The sequence below is a fragment of the Sorex araneus genome, chromosome 3 (assembly GCF_027595985.1).
Source record: "Sorex araneus isolate mSorAra2 chromosome 3, mSorAra2.pri, whole genome shotgun sequence".
Lineage (NCBI taxonomy): Eukaryota > Metazoa > Chordata > Mammalia > Eulipotyphla > Soricidae > Sorex > Sorex araneus.
The window spans coordinates 147,289,252-147,309,245 of NC_073304.1; the positions used below are offsets into that span (position 1 = coordinate 147,289,252).

The 19,994-nt window shown below is 39.2% G+C and overlaps 1 protein-coding gene across 1 annotated transcript in view; it reads right to left on the minus strand.

Annotated features, from left to right (window-relative positions):
• SPAG17 (sperm associated antigen 17) overlaps positions 1–19,994 on the minus strand; it is a 317,179-nt gene that overhangs the window by 202,549 nt on the left and 94,636 nt on the right. Inside the window, exon 4 of the mRNA XM_055132151.1 lies at positions 18,713–18,844. Within this exon, the coding sequence (XP_054988126.1) occupies positions 18,713–18,844 (132 nt within the window). The remainder of the gene's footprint in view (positions 1–18,712; positions 18,845–19,994) is intronic.

Consider the following 19,994-nt stretch of genomic DNA (forward strand, 5'->3'; position numbering starts at 1 on the left):
TGTTCAGGAGCGGAGGAGCTATTTGTGGGTGGCTGCTTGAGGTCTCATTTGGGAGCAGGGACGGTTCTGCCCCCCCCAACCCCTCGCTGTGCCACGAGATTCCCCATGCATCCCATTACTGCAAGCTCCTACCTCTCTGTCCAGTTGGTTCTGAATGGTGGTGGTCGCCATGCTGCCACAAAAGGGAAAAGGCCGAGGGACAGAAACCCTTCCCTTCCCGGTGCTGCACGGGGCTAAAGCTTAGTTCACAGTCCAGGAGTATATCTGCCAGCAGCCGCTGAATTCTGAGATTGGTTTCTGTGCCTCTGGGATAATGGCCGCACAGGGGTGGCAGAGCTGTTCCTGAGCGGCTTTTTGTATATCAGGAAAGGTCACATGGCTGAGTAAGCGGTCTCTCGATTTGGAGAAATATCCCAGTCCCACATACTGGAGCCATGTTAGCAGAAGCTCAGTGTCGCCGGGACTCCATTTGGAGAAGGTGGGTTGGCTGCACCTTTTCTGTCTGGCACCCCGGTGTTGTTGGCCTGGTCTGGGGTCTGGAGCATTCTCCGGCTTGTGGTGCCCACCGGCCCAGATTCTTCACTGTTATTTTGTCTATTTCTTTGAAAAATGTCATGGGTATCCTGATAGGGACCACATTAAATCTGTATAGTGTTTTGGGCAGTATTGCCATCTTGCTAATGTTAATCCTCCCTATCCATGAAAAGGGGATGTGTCTCCATTTCGTAGTGTTCTCTTTTATTTCTTGAAGTAGTGTTTTGTAATTTCCACGTATAGGTCATTCACCTCTTTAGTTAAGCTGATTCCGACATACTTGATTTTCTGAGGTACTATTGCGAACGGGATTTTTTTTTTAATGTCTTTTTCTTCTCTTTCATTGTTTGTATATAAAAAAAGCTTTTGGATGTTGATTTTGTAGCCTGCCACTTTACTATATAAACTTATTGCTTCTAGGAGCTTTTTTGTAGAGTCTTTAGGAGTTTCCAAGTATAGTATCATATCCTCCACAAATAGTGATTGCCTGACCTCTTCCTTTCCTATCTGTGTACCCTTGATACATTTTTTCTTGCCTAATTGTTATGGCAAGTATTTCTAGTACTATATAAAATAGGAGTGGCGAGAGCAGGCAACCATGTCCCCAATCTTAGAGGGAAGGCTGTTAGTTTCTCCCCATTGAGAATGATGCTTGTCTTGGGTTTTTGGTAGATAGCTTTCACTATATTGAGGAAAGTTCCTTCAATGCCTGTTTTGCTGAGAGTTTTCATCATAAACAGGTGCTGGATCTTGTTAAATGCTTTCTATGCACCTATTGATACGATCATATGGTTTTTACCTTTTCTTTTATTGATATGATGGATTATGTTGATTGACTTGCCATTAAACCATTTTTACATCCCTGGGATGAATCCTACTTCGTTATAGTGTCTGATCTTTTTGATGAGTCATTGAATTCTGTTTGCTAGGGCTTTGTTGAGGATCCCTGTGTCTGTGTTTATCAGGAATATCGAACTGTAATTCTCTTTATATTTTTATTTATTTAGTTTTGCTTTTTGGGTCAAACCCGGTGATGCACAGGGGTTACTCTTGGCTCATGCACTTAGGAATTACTCCTGGCGGTGCTCAGAGGACCATATGGGATGCTGGGAATTGAACCCGGGTCAGCTGCGTGCAAGGCAAAAGCCCTATTCACTGTGCTAACACTCCAGCCCCTGTAATTCTCTTTCTTTGTAGTTTCTCTGATTGCTTTTGGATTCAGGGTGATATTTGCTTCATAGAAACTGTTTTGAAGTATTTCTGATTCTTTAATATCCTGTAAAAGCTTAAAAAGGATTGGGAGTAAGTCCTCCTTAAAGATTTTGGAAAAATTCACTGGTGAATCCATCTGGCCTAGGACTTTTGTGTTTGGGGAGACTTTTTATTACCATTTTAATTTTCTTGATGGTGATAGGTCTGTTCAGGTACTCCAGGTCTTCTTGGTACAGCTTTGGGAGGTTATAGGAATCTGGGAATTTATCCCATTTCCTCAAAGTTTTCTTGCTTCGTGGCATAAAGCTTCTCAAAGTAATCTCTGAGGATTCTTTAAATTTCTGTAATTTCTGTTGTGATGTCCCCCTTTTCATTTCTGATTTGGTTTATTAGGGTTTTCTCTCTCCCTTTTTTTGTGAGTCTTGCTAAAGGTTTACTGATCTTGTTTGTTTTCTCAAAGAACCAGATTTTGGTTTCATTGATCTTTCAGACCATTTTTTGGGCCTCCATCTCATTAATTTCTGATCTGTCACTGTCACTGTCATACTGTTGGTCATCAATTTGTTCGAGCGGGCACCAGTAATGTCTCTCATTGAGAGACTTATTGTTACTGTTTTGGCATATCCAATACGCATGGGTAGCTTGCCAGGCTCTGCCGTGAAGGCTTGATACTCTCGGTAGCTTGCTGGGCTCTCCGAGAGGGGCGGAGGAATCGAACTCGGGTTGGCTGTGTGAAAGGCAAACGCCCAACCCCTGTGCTATAAGTTTTATTATTTCCTTCCTCCTGTCTGGGTTGTGCTTGTTTTGTTGGTCATTCTTCAAGCTCTTAAACTGTGAGGTTAGGTTACTTGTGTGGCTCGTTCTTCCTTCCTGAGGAATGCTTGTAGAGCTATAAACTTTCCTCTTAACACAGCTTTTGCTGAGGCTGGGGCAATAGCACAGCAGGTAGGGCGTTTGCCTTGCACCCGGCCGACCCGGGTTCGAATCCCAGCATCCCATGTGGTCCCCTGAGCACCACCAGGGGTAATTCCTGAGTGCAAAGCCAGGAGTAACCCCTGTGCATCGCCAGGCGTGACCCAAAAAAAGCAGAAAAAAAAAAACCCAAAAACCACAGCTTTTGCTGTGTCCCATAAGTTTTGGTAACTCATGTCCTCATTTTCATTTGTTTCCAAGAATCTTTCGATTTCCTCTTTGATTTCCTTTCTAAGCCACTCATTGTTCAGTAGTGAGCTGTTTCATTTCCAGGTGTATGATTTTATTTTCTGTTTGTGTGTCATTCACTTCCATTTTCAGCGCATCGTAGTGTGAGAAGATCGTTGACACAATTTCTATTGTCTTAATTTTATGGAGGTAAGTTTTGTGGCTCAGCATGAGGTCTATCTTGGAGAATGTCTCATGCACACTTGAGAAGAATGTGTATTCAGCTTTCTGAGGATGAAATGTCCTGTATATATCTACTAAGCCCCTTTTTTTCCATTTCTTCCCTCAGATAAAGTATGTCCTTGCTAATCTTGAGTCTGGTTGATTTATCGAGAGGTGGTAGAGTGGTGTTGAAATCTCCCACTAGTATTGTGTTGCTACTGATGTCTTTCAAGTTTATGAGTAGTTGTTTTAAGTATTTTTCTGGTTCATCATTAGGTGCATATACATTTAGGAGTGTAAGTTCTTCCTGATGTTCTTCATTGATCAATAAGAAATGACCTTTACTGTCTCTTGTAACCTTCTTCAGTCTGAAATCAATGTGGTCTGATACCAGAATGGCCACCCCAGATTTTTTGAGGGAGTTGTTTTCCTTATAGAATTGTTTTCAAGCTTTTGACTTTGAATCTGTGTTTGCTCTGACTGTTCAGATATGTTTCTTTCAGGCAGCAGAATATTGGGTTCAATTTTCTGGTTTATCCTACCACTCTGTGTCTTTTAATTAGTACATTTAGCCCATTTACATTGAGAGAGATTATTGTTATGAGGTTTTGTCCCACCTTTATGCCAAAGTTTTGTGTATTTGAGGGGTTTGTCTTATCTTAAAGTAGCCCATTTAATTGTTCTTGTAACCGAGGTTTTGAGTCTATGAAGTTCCTCAGTTGTTTGTCGTGAAACTGTATATTGTTCCTTCTGATATGAATGAGAGTCTAGCTGGATAAAGTATTTTTGAAGAGGCGTTTATCTCATTGAGTTTTTTTTTTTTTTTTTACTATATCCTACCACTGTCTTTGGGCCCTGAGGGTTTCATCAGATACATTGGTGGAAGGAATGGGTGTTTGATCATTGTGTGATTGAAAGCTTGTAACTATCTCATGGTGATTCAATAAAATTAAAAAAAAAAAAGATAAGTCGGATGTCAATCTGAAGGACGCTCCTTTAAAGGCAATTTCTTTCTTTGATCTGCTGCTTTCAGAATTTTGTCTCTGTCTAAGGTTTTTGTCATTCTGATCAGGATGTGCCTTGGAGTACTTTTATTTGGATTTCTTGTAGCTGGTACCTTTCAGGCCTCCTGAATCTGGTTGCATGTGCTCTTCAGCCTGGGAATGTCTTGGAAATTATGTTGTTGACAGTTTCTTCTTCATCAAGGTTTTCTTTCTGTCCCTCTGGGACTCCAGTGATTCTTATTTTATTCTTCTTAGCTTTATCTCAATTTTCTCTTGACATCTGTTGGTTCATTTTGAGGCTCTTTTCCATTTTCTGCTGTTGTCTGGAGATTCTCTGCACTTCATCTTGGAGCTTGCTGATTCTATCCTCAGCAGCTGTTACTCTGCTACTGAGGCTTTCCACTGAGTTTTTTTAATTCACCTACCAGATTTTTAAGATCTGTCATTTCTGTTTGTATTTTGTTTGCATTTTGCACATTTCTGTTCTCAAATCCTCTTGTATTTTATTGGCCATGCTTTCCATTGTTTCTTTTAGCTCCCTATGCGTCCTCTGTAACTTCCCTCTACATTCCTTGTCAGAGAGGTTGTCTAGTGCTTCATTACTGGTTGGATCTTCTGGGCTAGTTTCTTCACTAACTAAACTTGGTGGGCTTCTGCATTGCTTTACCATTGTGACCTGTGTGGTTTAGACTTTCACGCACATGATTACTGTTGTGTAATATTAATGGAGGTGGGGCTAATGAATTATTGGCCTAATGTATTTTTGGTGATCGGGATGCCCTAGTGAAAATTCCACCTAAGGGGCTAATTTATGGTTCTTATAGGATATGGAGGGGGAGAATAACTTGAGGCTGCATTAGCGGTCATGCAGTACCTCAATTTAATAAGAGGAGCAAAGAGTGGGAGGGTAGCTGGATGTGTATACAAGAAGAGATATCTTGATGCTGAGAAGAATGTTTCTAGTTTTAAAAGTGAGAAATAAAGCAAAATTATCAACAGAGATGGGGACAAGAGAATCTTGTACAGAAGCTAATGTTTGTCATCTATAAGAATGAGGATCAAGCATGTTGAAGAACTATGGTTGGACTACCCTAATCTTGAGACTGATATCTTAAGAGGAACCAGAATCCAAATCACCTACCCTATTGCCATTAGTTCAGAGGCCCTGGCAAGTATCTGCCTGGAGGCCTTCAAACAGTCAACATGCTGGGAGTTATGCAAGTCCATTTAGGTGAAACACATCTATACAGCTCCTTGCTGTACAACTAGCCTTGCCACAGAGTTTATGTCCCCACTTTGCCAACAAAATCTGCCAGAAATGTTCACAATTGCAATTTTACACAAATCTCAGGATGACTTTTAGGATTGCAAGGAAGTAAAACTATTTTAACTAAATTATTTGAATAGTTTCCTGGAAAATTATTTATTCATTTATGCATTTTTCATCTTTTCCATTATTTAAAAAAATGTGCTGGTTACTTTAGAAATTAAAGAAAAGGTTTTTCTGTTTATTTTCCACAACAAGATAATTAAAGGGTTCCTTAGCTCCACAGAACTTCCATCCAAATCACAAAACTTCCACCATTCAGAGAGGATGAGCGAAGCAATCTTGGTACATTCTTTCAAATAATATTTGTACATATTTTACATAATTGTTATTGTATTCTTTACATAATAATTCCTTATATAGTCACAAAGCTCTCATGTTCCTTTGCAGCCTCTGTAGCAAGTTAGGGCCTCTACAAGGTTAAGAGATTCCCAGAGTCCTTCTCTCACGATATTTCCTGGGATCTCAGAGAGATCAGGGCTGATTACCAGAATTTCAAGATGAGTGATGAAATCTAGTAGCAGAGACTTTGCTATGTAGAATGACATGTACTTTCCTGATAGCATCAGCTTTAATTTGTTCTCACAAGACACCTGTAAAATGGGCAATTTTGTTTCCACAATAGAAAGTGAGTTACAGATGTGTTAAAGACCTAAGCTGACTAGACCCCAAGCCGAAATTCACTATTTTTATGGTTTTCCATTTAGTCCCTTTCTCTGGGACTTCCCACCTTGTTGTCTACATCTATCTGTCCTTTGTTCTCCCTATTTTGTTCTTCCAGGATGCATCTTTCTGTCATGAGAAAGCTCCTCTACCCACAGATACCTTTCCAACTCTGTGTCCTCTGCCCTCCACTTTTATTTTGTCTTTGCCCTCCTTTGGTAAGGTCAAACCCATAGTCTGGAGAAAAACATCTTTAAAATGAATTTCCATCCTTACTGAAATTATCAATACTAACTTCCATCACTTTCACAGAAGCATTTTTTAAAGTCTTAAGAGAGCCAGATATACAGCTTTATTGCTGAGAAGCTTCAGATTCAATCCTTGGCATCACACAGTCTCCCAAGCACTTCTGGGTGGCAACTCTTGAGCACTGAGCCAGGAGTATACCTGAAAGCACTAAATGTAGCCGAAAAGACAATATAAACCATGCACAAAACACACAAAAAATATAAATCCCAAAATCTTTAAATAATTTCAAATAAAAATTGAAAAAAATTAAAAATGCAAATAACAAAAAGATCTTACAAAAATTCCTAGGTGGACAATGCCTCCACCATCTGGAGAGGTTGAATATAGAGATCTTGGTACATATTTATGCATATTTTTACAAAATTGTTATTGTGTACTCTACATCATAAGTTCAACTGTAGTTTCTATTTAACGATGCTGTATCTTTAGTAGGCAAACTTGAAGAAGTGTTACTATGTAGAGACTTCCCCAGGAAGAGAAATTGCAAATGCATTTTCCTATTACCGAGAAATTAGATGGTAGTGAATGGAAGTGAATGGAAATTCTTGGCTCTAGATCTAGGTAGATAAACCTTGGTGGATCTCTGAACATATTCCTTGAACAGTCTTCTGCTTTCCCATCTCCAACTCTAACTGTGGTCTATCCACTGTCCACAAGTTCAGTCTGGACCTCATATTTACTACTGTCCATAATCAAGCTGAACCAGCAAATTCCTTTGTCTTTCTGGTTTTAGATAAGGACTGACTCCTAGAACTTTACTTTGGTCCAAGGGTGAAATGTCCTGTCCTACCAAACCCTAATGATAAAAGATTATTTCTTTTCTCTCCTAGTTTCTTCCCTTGCCTTCTCTATTCTCTCACATTTTGGGTAGGAGCATTTCACTCATGGATAAATGTCTTGGGATTTGGGAGTGGAGGGAGTACGCCAGATTATTCATGCATTCAGCAAGTTGATTCTTTCCAAAATCATAAATGAAAACTTACTTATTTTTTTTTCTAACTAACAGTAACTACTTTGGCTATTTTTAGCTTTAGGTAATATTACATGCAGGTTCCCATTCTAACATCATCTACTCATAACTTAAGGGCTGAGATAAACTTTTATTAATCAGTAACAAATCTGGGGCAGTGGATATTTTACTGCCATAAATAATGCTGCAACAAATAGTAGGGTAGATTTAAATTTCTATTAATATTCCCTTATTCTTCAAGTGAGATAGTCAAAAGTGGTACTGCCATATTATGCCCAAAGAGATTTGTTTATCATATGTTTCTCTTATATCTCTAGCTTTAGCTTCTAAAGGAAGCATAATTGCTTTGGTTTTCCAAAGCGATTGCACAAATTTGCATTCTTAATTGAAATACTATCAACTAATGAACTTGTTTTATAGAGTTCAGGTAAATGTAAAGAATTGTTTTAATTTTATTCACAATTATTTGGTTTGGGGGCCATACCCAGTAGTGCTTAGGGATTATTCTTGCTCAGGGGTCACTCTCAGTTTTGGTCAGGTGACCATATTCAGTCCTGGGAATTAAACTGGGTCAGCCACATGCAAGTGCTTTAATACTTATATCTCTCTGGCCTATTAAAATATTAAAATGGAGTACTCTTTTCCAATAAAATTACTGTAGTTTTGTCTGTTGATAATATTTTTTTAAGATTCCTGACTGGTGTTATTCCAAGCTCTTCATGCATGTTACATCATGGATCTTTCACATAACTTTATAAGGTACAGAGTATTCCCAGTTTGCAGGTTGGGAAATTATGGGTGGGCAAGTTAAGTAACTTTCTCAAGACCAAATGGTTATTAAACCGTGGAACTGGTATCCAGCTTCTCAGATGCGAAAGACAGTGTTCTTAGCCGCTGTATGTACTCCTCCCCAGTGTGTCTCAATAATTGTGCAACACAACCCTCTTGGCTTATTGTCAGTAATCCTGTGCAAGATGGCGTTTCCCTGTGGAGAGATGGCTTTGCTCAGTGATCTTTTAACCACCATCTGACCCAACTAATTGCATTATACACAATATTCTGAAGATAAAAGTCAGGACAAAATAACAAAAACATATGGGTACTAGAGAGATAGTACAGGGCTTGAGGTGCTCACCTTATATGCAGCCCATCTGGCTTTGTTCCCTGGCACCCCATATGGTCTGCAAGCATCCATCAAGGAGGAAGAAATGCCCACATAAGTAATTTGACTTTACAGCTTAAGATCTTAGAAAATTACCAATAAAAGGAGCCCAAATCAATCAGGAAGAAAGAAACAATAAAACTCTAAGCAGAAATTAACAAGATGGAATAAAAAAAAAACAATCCAAAAGGTCAATGAAATCAAGAGCTGGTTCTTTGAAAAAATAAATAAGACTGATAAGCTCCTAGCAAGACTCACGAAGAAAGAGGGAGAGAAAGGACTCTAACAAACTGAAACAGAAGTTAAAGGGAGAACATCACAACACAGAAATTCAAAATATTATCAGAGATGACTTTGAAAATCTTTATGGCATGAAACAAGAGAACCTTGAAGAAATGAATAAATTTCTCGACAGCTATAAACTCCCTAGGCTGAATCAAGAAGATTTAGAATATCTGAACAGACCTATCACCATTGAAGAAATTGAAATGGTAATCAAAAGTCTTACCAAAAATAAAAGTTCAGGAATAGATGGATTCTCTACTAAATTCTTTCAAACCTTTAAAGAGGACCTACTGTCAATCCACTTCAAACTTTTCCAGGAAATTGAAGAAAGAGAAACACTCCTGAAGAGTTTCTATGATGCAAATATCACCTGGATACCCAAAGCGGACAGAGACACCACAAAAACAAAAAACCACAAGCCAATATCCCTGATGAACACACATACAAAGATCCTTAACAAAATACTAACAAATAGAATTCAACAATTCATCCAAAAGCTCTTACACCATGGTTAAGTAGGATTCATCCCAGCGATGCAAGGATGGTTTAATATTCACAAGTCAATCAACATAATACACCATATAAATAAAAGAAGAGATTACAAACCATATGATCATATCAATAGATGTAGAAAAAAGCATTTGACAAGGTACAGCACTCGTTCATGATAAAAAAAAAACTCTCAACAAAATGGGAATTGAAGAAACTTTTCTCAATAAAGTCAAAGCTACTTAACACAAGCCCATGACAAGCATTATCCTCAATGAGAAAAAACTAAAAGCCTTCCCTCTAAGATCAGGGACAAGACAAGGTTGCCCACTCTCACCACTTCTATTCAATATAGTACTGGATGCACTTGCCATAGCAGTTAGGCAAGATAAAGATATCAAAGGGATCCAAAGAGGAAAGAATGAACTTAAACTCTCACTATGTGCAGATGAAAGATACTGTATTTAGAGTATCGCAAAGACTCTACTGTAAAGCTTCTAGAAACTCTACCATAAAGCTTCTAGACTTATATAGTAGAGTGGCAAGGTACAAAATCAATACCCAAAATCCCATGGTTTTCCTTTATTCAAGTAATGAAAGAGAAGAAAGAGATTTAAGAAAACAATTCTATACACAATTGCTCCCCAGAAAATCAAGTACCTCAGAATTATCATAACTAAGGAGGTAAAGGACCTCTATACAGAAAACTTTAAAATGCTACTCTAAGAAATTAAAGAGGACACAAGGTAATGGGGATACATCCCCGTCTCATGTATTGGGATAATTAACATTGTAAAAATGGCAATACTCCCCAAAGCATTATATAAATTCAATGTGGTCCTTATAAGGATAACCATAACTTTTTTCAAATAAGTAGATCAAACACTCCTGAAATTAATATCGAACAATAATCCCCATGAATAGCTAATACAATCCTTGGGAGAAAGAAGATGGGAGGTACCACCTTCCCCAACTTCAAACTGTAATACAAAGCGGTAATAATTAAAACAGCATGGTATTGGAACGAAAACAGACCTGCAGACCAATGAAGTAGAGTTGAATATCCTGACACAGACACTCAAGTATATGAACACTTAATCTTTAATAAGGGAGCAAGAAGTATAAAGTGGAGCAAGGAAAGTCTCTTCAACAAGTGGTGCTGGGAAAAAGGGGCACCCATGTGTCAAAAGATGAACTCAGACCTTTTTCTAATGCCATGCACAAAAGTCTGATCAAAATGGATTAAAGACTCAATATCAGACTTGAGTCCATAAGGTACATGGAAGAAAATATAGGCAAAATCTTCCATTCATTACAGCTCAAGGCATCTTCAAAGATAAAACCCACTGACCAAGCAAGTGGAAGCAAAGATAAACAAATGGACTAATATGAAACTAAGAAGCTTCTGCACCTAGAAAGATACAAAGATAAGATGCAAAGACAGCCCATGGAATCGAAAAAAGTTATTAATCCAATACTTATCTGATAAAGGGTTAATATCAAAGTTATATAGGACACTGAAAAAACTTTACAAGAAAAAAAATTAACCCCATCAAAAATGGGGAGAGGAATTGAACAGAAACTTGCTCAAAGAAAAAATTCAATTGGCCAAACAGCACATAAAAATGCTTTACATCACTAATCATCAGTGAGATGCAAACCAGAACAACAATGAGATATCATCTTACATCAGAGAGACTTGCACACATCCAAAAGAACAAGAGCAATCAGTGCTGGTGTGAATGTGGGGAGAAAGAGACTCTCCTTCATTGTTGGTGGGAATGCCAACTTGTCCAGCCTTTTTGGAAAGCAATATGAACATTGCTCAAAAAACTATAAGTTGAGCTCCCATTTGACTCAGCGATAACACTTCTGGGAATATGCCCTGGGGACCCAAAAACACACAGCAGAAACATCATCTGCATTTTGATGTTCACTGCAGCACTATTCACAATAGCCAGAATCTGGAAACAACCCGAATGCCTAAGAACAGATGACTGGATAAAGAAACTATGGTACATCTACACAACAGAATACTATGCAGCTGTTAGAAAAAATGAAGTCATGAAATTTGCTTATAAATGGTTGACATAGAGAGTATCATGTTGAGTGAAATGAGTCAGGAGAGAGACGGGTATAGAATGACTGCATTCATTTATGGGATATTATATATATAATGTATATGTATATATATATGTAGAGTATCAGACTAATATCCAAGGTGAAGGTAAATGGTGAGTGTAAACAGGAGCCAGGAGGACTGGTAAATGGTTGGAAGCTTGCCACAAGAGTGTGTGTGGGGTGAAGGGCACATGTAAAGGGATATGCCTGATAACCTTTCATTATCTGTAAGGCCCAAAAAGAATGGGGGTAGGGCAAGAGAAAAAGAGAGAGAGAGAAAGAGAGAGAGAGGAAGAGAGAGAGAGAGAGAGTTCTGCCATAGTGTCAGGCAGTGTGATGGGGTGGGCGGTGGGAGGGAAACTGGGACCATTGGTGGTGGAAAAGTACACTGGTGAAGGGACAGGTTGGAACATTCACTTGTATCACTTGTCATCTTGTTGATCTTCGATTTGCTCGAGCAGGTGCCAGTAAAGTCTCCATTTGTCCCTGTCATGTGCTATTACAGCCCAATGATATTTGCTTGCTCCAGGAACAGGAAGAGCCTCAAGTTGTTCATTCAGGGGTTTGACGAAGAAATCTGACCATCTCATTGGTGGGCAGCCATGAGGTCTTCTGATGTCCCGTGGAATCCAGTCGGTAACAGCTCTAGTCCAGCGGTCATCTCTGAATCGCATTCCATGACTGGCTCATCTAATTTTTGATGCCTTGGCAAACGAGACAGCATCCCTGATTCTTGACCATCGACGGAGGTCAGAACTCCAGATTCCCTCTCTCACTTGAGTGAGATGTGATACTACTAGCATAGATCTTTCGATTCCTCTTTGGGATACCCTAGTAGTGTTCTCATCCTGTTTGCATAGGGCCCAGGTCTCTGAGGCATATGTTAGTGCAGGAAGAACGGTGGAATAGAAAAGATGTGCCCGGAGTCAGAGGTTCTTTGTTCTCTTAACCACCTCTTCGACGCTCTTGAATGCATTCCATGCTGCTCTCTTCCTCCTGTGCAGTTCTGGCACCAAGTCATTCCTCATGTTGATTTCTCGACCCAGGTACACATAGCTGCTGCATTCGGAGTTGTTCCTTCCATTGAGAGCAAATGGAGCTTCAGGGACTAGTTCATTTTTCATGAGCATCGTCTTGTTGAGATTCAGCTGTAATCGACCTTTCCATACTCGTGGTCGAAGTCAGCCAGCATTTGTGCCGCTTGGTTAATGTTTGATGTTATGAGAATGATGTCATCAGCTAAGTGGAGGTGGTGTAATTGTCGACTGTCTATCTTCACTCCCATTCCTTCCCATTCCAGTCATCGCATGATGTTCTCGAGGGTAGCACTGAAGAGTTTCAGTGAAATGGTATCACCCTGCTGAACCCCTCTCTTTACATCAATGATCACTTCCTTGTAGAATGGTGAGATCCTGGTGGTAAATCCACAATACAGCTCTCGGAGGATTTTGATATACTGAGTTTGAATGCCCTGTTTGGCTAGGGCTTCAATGACCGCTTTAGTCTCAACAGAATCAAAGGCCTTCTTTAAGTCGATGAATGTTAGACAGAGTGGCATCTTGAACTCTCGTGAACTTCAATGAGTTTGTTCACTGTGTGGATATGGTTTATCACGCTGAATCCCCTTCAGAACCCGGCTTGCTCACATGGTTGTTCTTCGTCTAGTGTTCTGCCTATTCTATTCAGGATGACACAAGTGAACAACTTGTAGACAACAGACAGCAGGCAGATTGGGCGATAGTTGCTGATGTCATGGATATCTCCCTTCTTGTATAACAGAACGGTTCTACTGGTTTTCCACTGAGACGGAACCTTGCATTCAGACAGGGAGCATGTGAAGAGTCGAGCCAGTGCATTGATGAGTACTGGCGGCAGATTCTTCAGGTGTTCGGGTCTGACCTTGTCCGGAACAGGTGCTGTATGCATCTTTACCAACAAAATGGCGTGTCAGACTAAAATCCAGCCATGAACAATTTTGCACATGTGTATATCACTGTGATTCAATAAAAAAAAACCTGGCACAAAATTTGCTATGATTATGCCATTAAAAAAAGAACGATGGAAATCTACTTTTAAGCACAAACGGTCATCTGAGAAGTGAAGACATGAATTGGGTGGATATAGGAGGCAGTAAGTTACTATGTCAGTCTTATTAGAATTTCTATAACTATAATACAAAGTGGAAAAAACAATCACCGATAATCCAAAGGAAAGAGCACAGTACTAAGAGAAACTTAGGAATTACATTTTCCAAAAAGAGAAACAAGAACGTTCTTCCTTACAAAGGGAATCGGGTGAGGGGATGGCAGGAGTGTGGCCCTGAGCAGCAGGTGGTCCTCCAGCCCTCGCACTCAAGCAGTCCAGTCATCTAAGAGTTGCGCTGGGGCCCCTTGGTCCACTGAGAACCACTCGGGGACCTCCCTCACCACACCTCTCACCAATGCAGCAAGAGTGAGTGTGGGGGGTGAGGCCACATGTAAAGGGATATTTCCCAAAAGGCCTTTACTTAATGAGATGAAATACATCACTGGATCTAGTGGTGGGGCCGGGGGCAGGAGAGCAAGGAAGCATCCTGCTCTTAGCTATGAAAAGCCATTAGTAAGGACCGAATGAACCAAACAACCAAAAGCTTCTGCTAGCTGACTACTGGAATAGTGATAAGGATCTCAGATTAAAACGGATTAGTCTGTGCAATGATGCATTTAGAGACAGAGATGCTGTGATTGTCATTGGCGGTAAAGCAACTGCAAAGCACCCTGGACAAGCAGGCAGCCCAACTGAGAAAGCAGGGTTCTCTCCTACAGCCAAGCCAGCCAAGGAGCCGCTGATGATTCACTCTGAACTGCTGGACCTCGCAGAGCAGATCCAGTGGTCTTGTTCACGGGACCCTCGCTTCCATAATCCAGCCTCACAGAATTCCGTCCCATTAGTGAGGCAAGTTCCTTCTTTCCTGAAATCACATGTCCCTCTCCTAACCAAGTCCCTGCTCTTCCTCTCTTTGATTCCCTACAGTGGTTTCTGAAGATCTTAACCACAACTGAATCAAAACTAACCAGCCTATAATTTCCTGGTATGCCCCTATGGCATTTCATTTTAAAACAAAACACACACAAAGCGCGTTGCATTGGCAGGCTTCCAGGGCTTCAGGGTTTCATCTGGAGAGAGTGGAGAAGGTCTGGGAAGGCTACCCTAATTTTTCTCCCTCTCTTTTCAGGAGCAGGCTCTGAGTGTTTTTGTCTCTTCCTCATTATGAGTTATCAAATTGAGGCACTTTTAATATTAACTTGCTTAGTACTACCTCTCCGTAGTTCATTCCTGTATAACTTCTTTTTCTTTACTTTCGGTGCATTGGAAAATAAAGCAATTTGTATTAAGTATATAAGCCATAAAGAGAAAGAATTGTACTGCTCGAATGTGAAAGGGATGCTAAAAATATCAGAGAAAATACAGACTGGCTAGTTGAATTAAAAAATTAAAATGAAAAGCACTGTTAAAAGATATTTGGGTCTTTGCTAAGACTTACTCAAGGTATAGATGTCTAAATTTAGCTTGGCTTGTGTAAAAGGTTAACTTTTTGGTATTGGGGCTGGAACAATAGCACAGCGGGTAGGGCATTTGCCTTGCACGCAGCCGACCCGGGTTCAATTCCCAGCATCCCATATGGTCCCCTGAGCACTGCCAGGGGTGATTCCTGAGTGCAGAGCCAGGAGTAGCCCCTGTGCATCGCCAGGTGTGATCCAAAAAGAAAAAAAACTTTTTTGGTATTATATGTATTTTCATCTTTTTTATGATATATTTTCTTTTAGTTTAATTCTCAATACATTTTATACATTCTGACTGAAATTCAATGTTTTTATTTTAAATAAGTTGATAATTAATGTATAGAGACAAGCTAAAGTTAAACTGTAAATAAACTAAAATATTCAGCTGACTAGATTTAAAAACATGGATCAGATAGACACCAGAAAAATTTATGTTAAAAATATAACAAATATAATACAAATATACAACCCATATATTGTTTCCCTAAATGTTTAAGTTAAGGAATTAACTTAATTGGCAGTGATAGAACATCAAGTGCAGAATAAAAGTTTGATACATGTATAGGGAAATTTCTAAACAAAACATTTTTTCAAATTTTAGAATATGATAGAATCTAGTTTGGAATTAATTTGCAAAAGTGTTTTATACCGAAGTTCTGAAGTGCTGAATTATAGTTATAGAAATACAGTATTTTCTTCATGATATACATAGTTAGAAGCAAACAATAAGGTACTTTAAAATAGGTAATCTTTTAAAATATGCACAATTTATTTACAATTAGAGACAGGCATTAATATGTTTCATATAATTCTAATATAGTTCATATAATTCTAACATAATTGATAGTAATTCACAGATTTCAAAACAAACTGTTGTTCTAAGAAATAACTTCACTTGTATTTTAAAAAATAATTTAAAGTAGCCAAAAAATTGCCTCTTGAACAAATCAAAGAAATTCTTAAGAATTTCCCAAAGTGGAATAAGTAATCAAATTAATAGAATCTGGAATGATGGCTTTTTTGCTGAATTTGACTAGTGAAACAATATTATTTGCTTTTTTCCTTTTTTGGCTTTTGGACCATGCCAAGAGATGGCAGAGGCTACTCTCCACTCAGTGCTCGCAGAGCATTTCCAGGAGCACTTGGGAAATGATGTGGTGTCAGGGACTGAGCCCAGGGCTCCTGTGTGCTAAGAACTGGCTCCAGCCCTTTGATCTAGCTTCCCAGTTCCACTATTTATTTTTCAGGCAAAGCTTTAACTTTCAGCCCTAGTTAAGTTAGCTATTTTTTTGTTCACTTCTCCCTAGAATTTTCTATAAGTGGGATTTGTGGATGTTTATCTCTGGATAATTTTAAGTATTCATCAAAACACGCCTAATTCCAAAACTTCAACACAGAAGACACAAATCACTCTTTAAGTTGTACAGCAGTGAGCAACACTAACATATGCATAAGATTATAGACTGATGCTAAAAAGCTGAAGAGACAGTCAGTTACACCATTTATAGAAATCTCAGAATTTAGGGGCCAGAGCAATAGTACAGTGAGTAGGACACTTGCCTTGTGAGCAGCTGACCCAGGTTAAATCCTGAGCATCTCATATGTTCCCCTGAGCACTGCCAGCAGTGATCTCTAAGCACAGAGCCAGGAGTAAGCCTGAGTACCACCAGGTGTGGACCCAAAACCAGGAAAAAAGAACATCAGAATTGATATTCATGGGTTCAAGAAAGAGTCATCTTTTCCTTTTTTTTTTTCATTTTCTAATCTATAGCTGGCTTGGAATCAGTTTTATATACTTTTATAGTTTGCTGTCTGCCAAATTCTCTTGCTGACAAGCATTATTTTTTTCCCCACAGCTAGCAGTGCTCAGGGCTTATTCCTGGCTCTTCACGCAAGGAGTGCTCCTAGTGAACCAAATGGGGCGGCAGGGAGTGAACCTGAGTCAGGGCAATGGTCTTTCTGTCTCTTTGGCCCATGACAAACATTACTAACATTGGTAGTTCCAACTGGTCTATTAGGCTGAAAGCAACATAGATTATAATCCAAGCAACTCCCTAATCTTATCTTTACTGAGATCATTTCCTGGAGATTTTTGTTCTGAAACATTCAGCTTTCATCAGTTCATTGAGCACAACTCAGATGTGTGGTTGGTGTTTTAGAGTCAGTCTAATAAAGACATCATATTGGATTATATGATGTTTTTCTCTATTGCTTGACGTGTTCATTTACACGGATTACTCTTTTAAAACATGAATAAAACTCTAAGCCCTCATTTCTTAAAACATTTGAATTAATAAATGGATTAAAGATTATTTTCATATTATTAAGATTATGTTATCAAATTCAGATTTCAAAGACATGCAGAGCAAAAAACAATGCAGAAATATTTTTATGGCACTGGTAGTCATCAAAATATTTGCCTGAGAAACCAGAACATTCGTTATTGCTACTTAAAATTTGTTCACTGAAATCTAAAACTTACTCCTACTACAAACAATTACTGACTTTAAATCAATGGCAAACAAGTAGTCGACACCCTTTACCTCTGTAGGAGCATTTGTAAGTGCTGTGGGAAAGCAAAAAGCAATCAGAAGTCACAGGAATTTTCACACACGACTTTTTATAATTCAGATTCTCATAAGACACTGCAATTTAAACAAGCAAGAAAATATATTTTTATACCAGTTTTCCAATTTTTCTTCTGCCAAGTTTCAACTTCTCTATGTATTTCCTTAAGGTACAAATCTCCTGTATAAAATGGAAAGAGCTCCAATAGACGGAAAACTATACCATCAACTGAGGTCATATTAAAAGAATTTTCCTGGGGACAACAGATATCACCAAAATAAGATGCTATACAGAAAACTGCTTTGAAAAGTGCAAAGCCTTACATAATAATTAAGAGGTGACCTAATTTTTTTTCATAATCTCCTTGTTGAGAGTACAGTTCATTAGGTAACCAGGATTGGGAAGTCATGAAGGTGAAGAAGTTACCAAGAGAATATGTTTTGTTTTGTTTTTTTTCTCTTTCTTCTTCCATTAATTGATTTGCCATTTTCACTTTGGGACATAAAAAAGTTACATCTAAATTCATTTCATATACACATATATTTACACAAAACACATGCACAAACAAATATTCAGCTTTCAAAAATATTTTAGCACGATACAGAAAATAACCTCTTTTTGCTCTGGAAAAACATCTCTTTGGGTAATAATAATAGCAAATGGATTTGAACCTGGAATCACTCTGCTTACAGTATTCAAAATTTTTTTCAGAAGAAAAATGAAGCTTTGGCTTTGGAAAGCACACAATAATTTTCACAGGCAAATTAAATAAAAAATTTACATGTGAAAAAATAATCATATAACATGGGCATTAAGTCGTGATGGATTGATGGTCAAAAACTCAGATTATGATGAAGGTACAGATGGTAGTCAATTATTTTAATAGACACTCCTGTTTTACATCATATAAAATATTTTAAATAGACCTAACTTTGCCGGCTTATCTCCCCCCCACCCTTAGGACGTACTTCTCTGAGCTTCCTAGGTACCCTTCTTTGATACTGATTATACTAAATTCCACCGTGAGCCCTTAAAATTGTTCTATTTCTGTCTAGGGTGACTTGTTTTTAGTGGCTGGTGATCCGGGACGCTTGACTCGGCTACCTAGGAGGTGGCAGCCGCACCTTCACCGCGCGCTCGCTAGGAAACACGCCCTTATGGTACCTTCTTCTCATTTTCCCGTCGCTGCTGGTCCTTGGATTTAATGTGGAGAAGCTGGAATTTCAAGAGTTTTCCTATCAGCGGTAAGGTCAATTTCTCGCCATTCTCCAGGATTGCTTTCGCTGCCATTAACACCTGCGGAGAAACAGGCCTGTGAGGAAAAGGCTCCTCTACCCGGGCCCTGCTGCAACAGTTTCTGCCTGGTAATTAGTGCTCATTTCCCTGCAAAGACGCCTTGTTCCCAGTCTAGGAAAGCAGGCGCTAATGCCACAGAGAGTGGGCACCTTTTCTCTACATAAATTTGCTTTGTCTGAAAATGAAGAAGAACCCTTCCCAAGCGGTGCTATATGCCCAGACCCCTGAGAAGGGGCAGAGAAGAGAAGCTGGAGCCCACTGCACCAGAACAGACACAGCAGTTTCTTAGGCTCATTTCTTTTCAATAGAAAGTCTATTGTTTGGCATCACCAATAGTAAAAACTGTCAAACTTTGACTTATTAGGACATTATAAATTAAATAGGGTTTTAGAATCACGGAAAGGGTTATGTTAGCAGTCTTTTATTTCTTGGTGACAAAATTCGAATGAAAGATAAAAGGTGCTTGACATAGAGGTGCCACACGAATGTCGCTCCTCACCCCTTGCAATATAACGCTGATCCCATTGGTATGCAGCCTAATTGGGGTGAAATAAGGCTATTGAGTTCTCTTTGGGTGACGACAGCTACTAGGAGACACAGCTGTATTGTCCAGATGTGTGGCACTGACAGGCTGCTTTATGGCCGCACTTTTTACAGCTTGTTTCTCCTAAATTTTGCACAACTCTCTAACATCTGGGCTCTTTTCCTTGGAGCCCTATAAGCACTTTATTTACTGCAAAAAAATAAAAATAAAATCATGTAAAACATCCCATAAAAAGTTGTTATGTGTTTCTCTTTATTCATGTTGTCTCTCTAATAAAGTTCACCTCTGCCGGAAATGCTGTCACAAAAGTAATCTAGTCCAAGCATTTTTCGACTTTTGTTTTTACGCAAGCATCAGCTTTATTTATAACCCCGGGATGAATTGGGTGTTACTAAAATGTTCTGACATGTTGCGTTTCTCCCCCCTGGAGCAATTACTCCTCTGCTCACATATGGTGTCAATTTCAGACCCTCGCTCTGGCTCAGACAATGATGCTGCCACTCAGCTCATCCAACCTCATTCTGTCTGAGGTCTCTACCAGCCCCCGCCCCGGCTCTCCGGACCAATCCAATTCCTTAAGACTTTCCACTTTGCCAAGGGAAATAG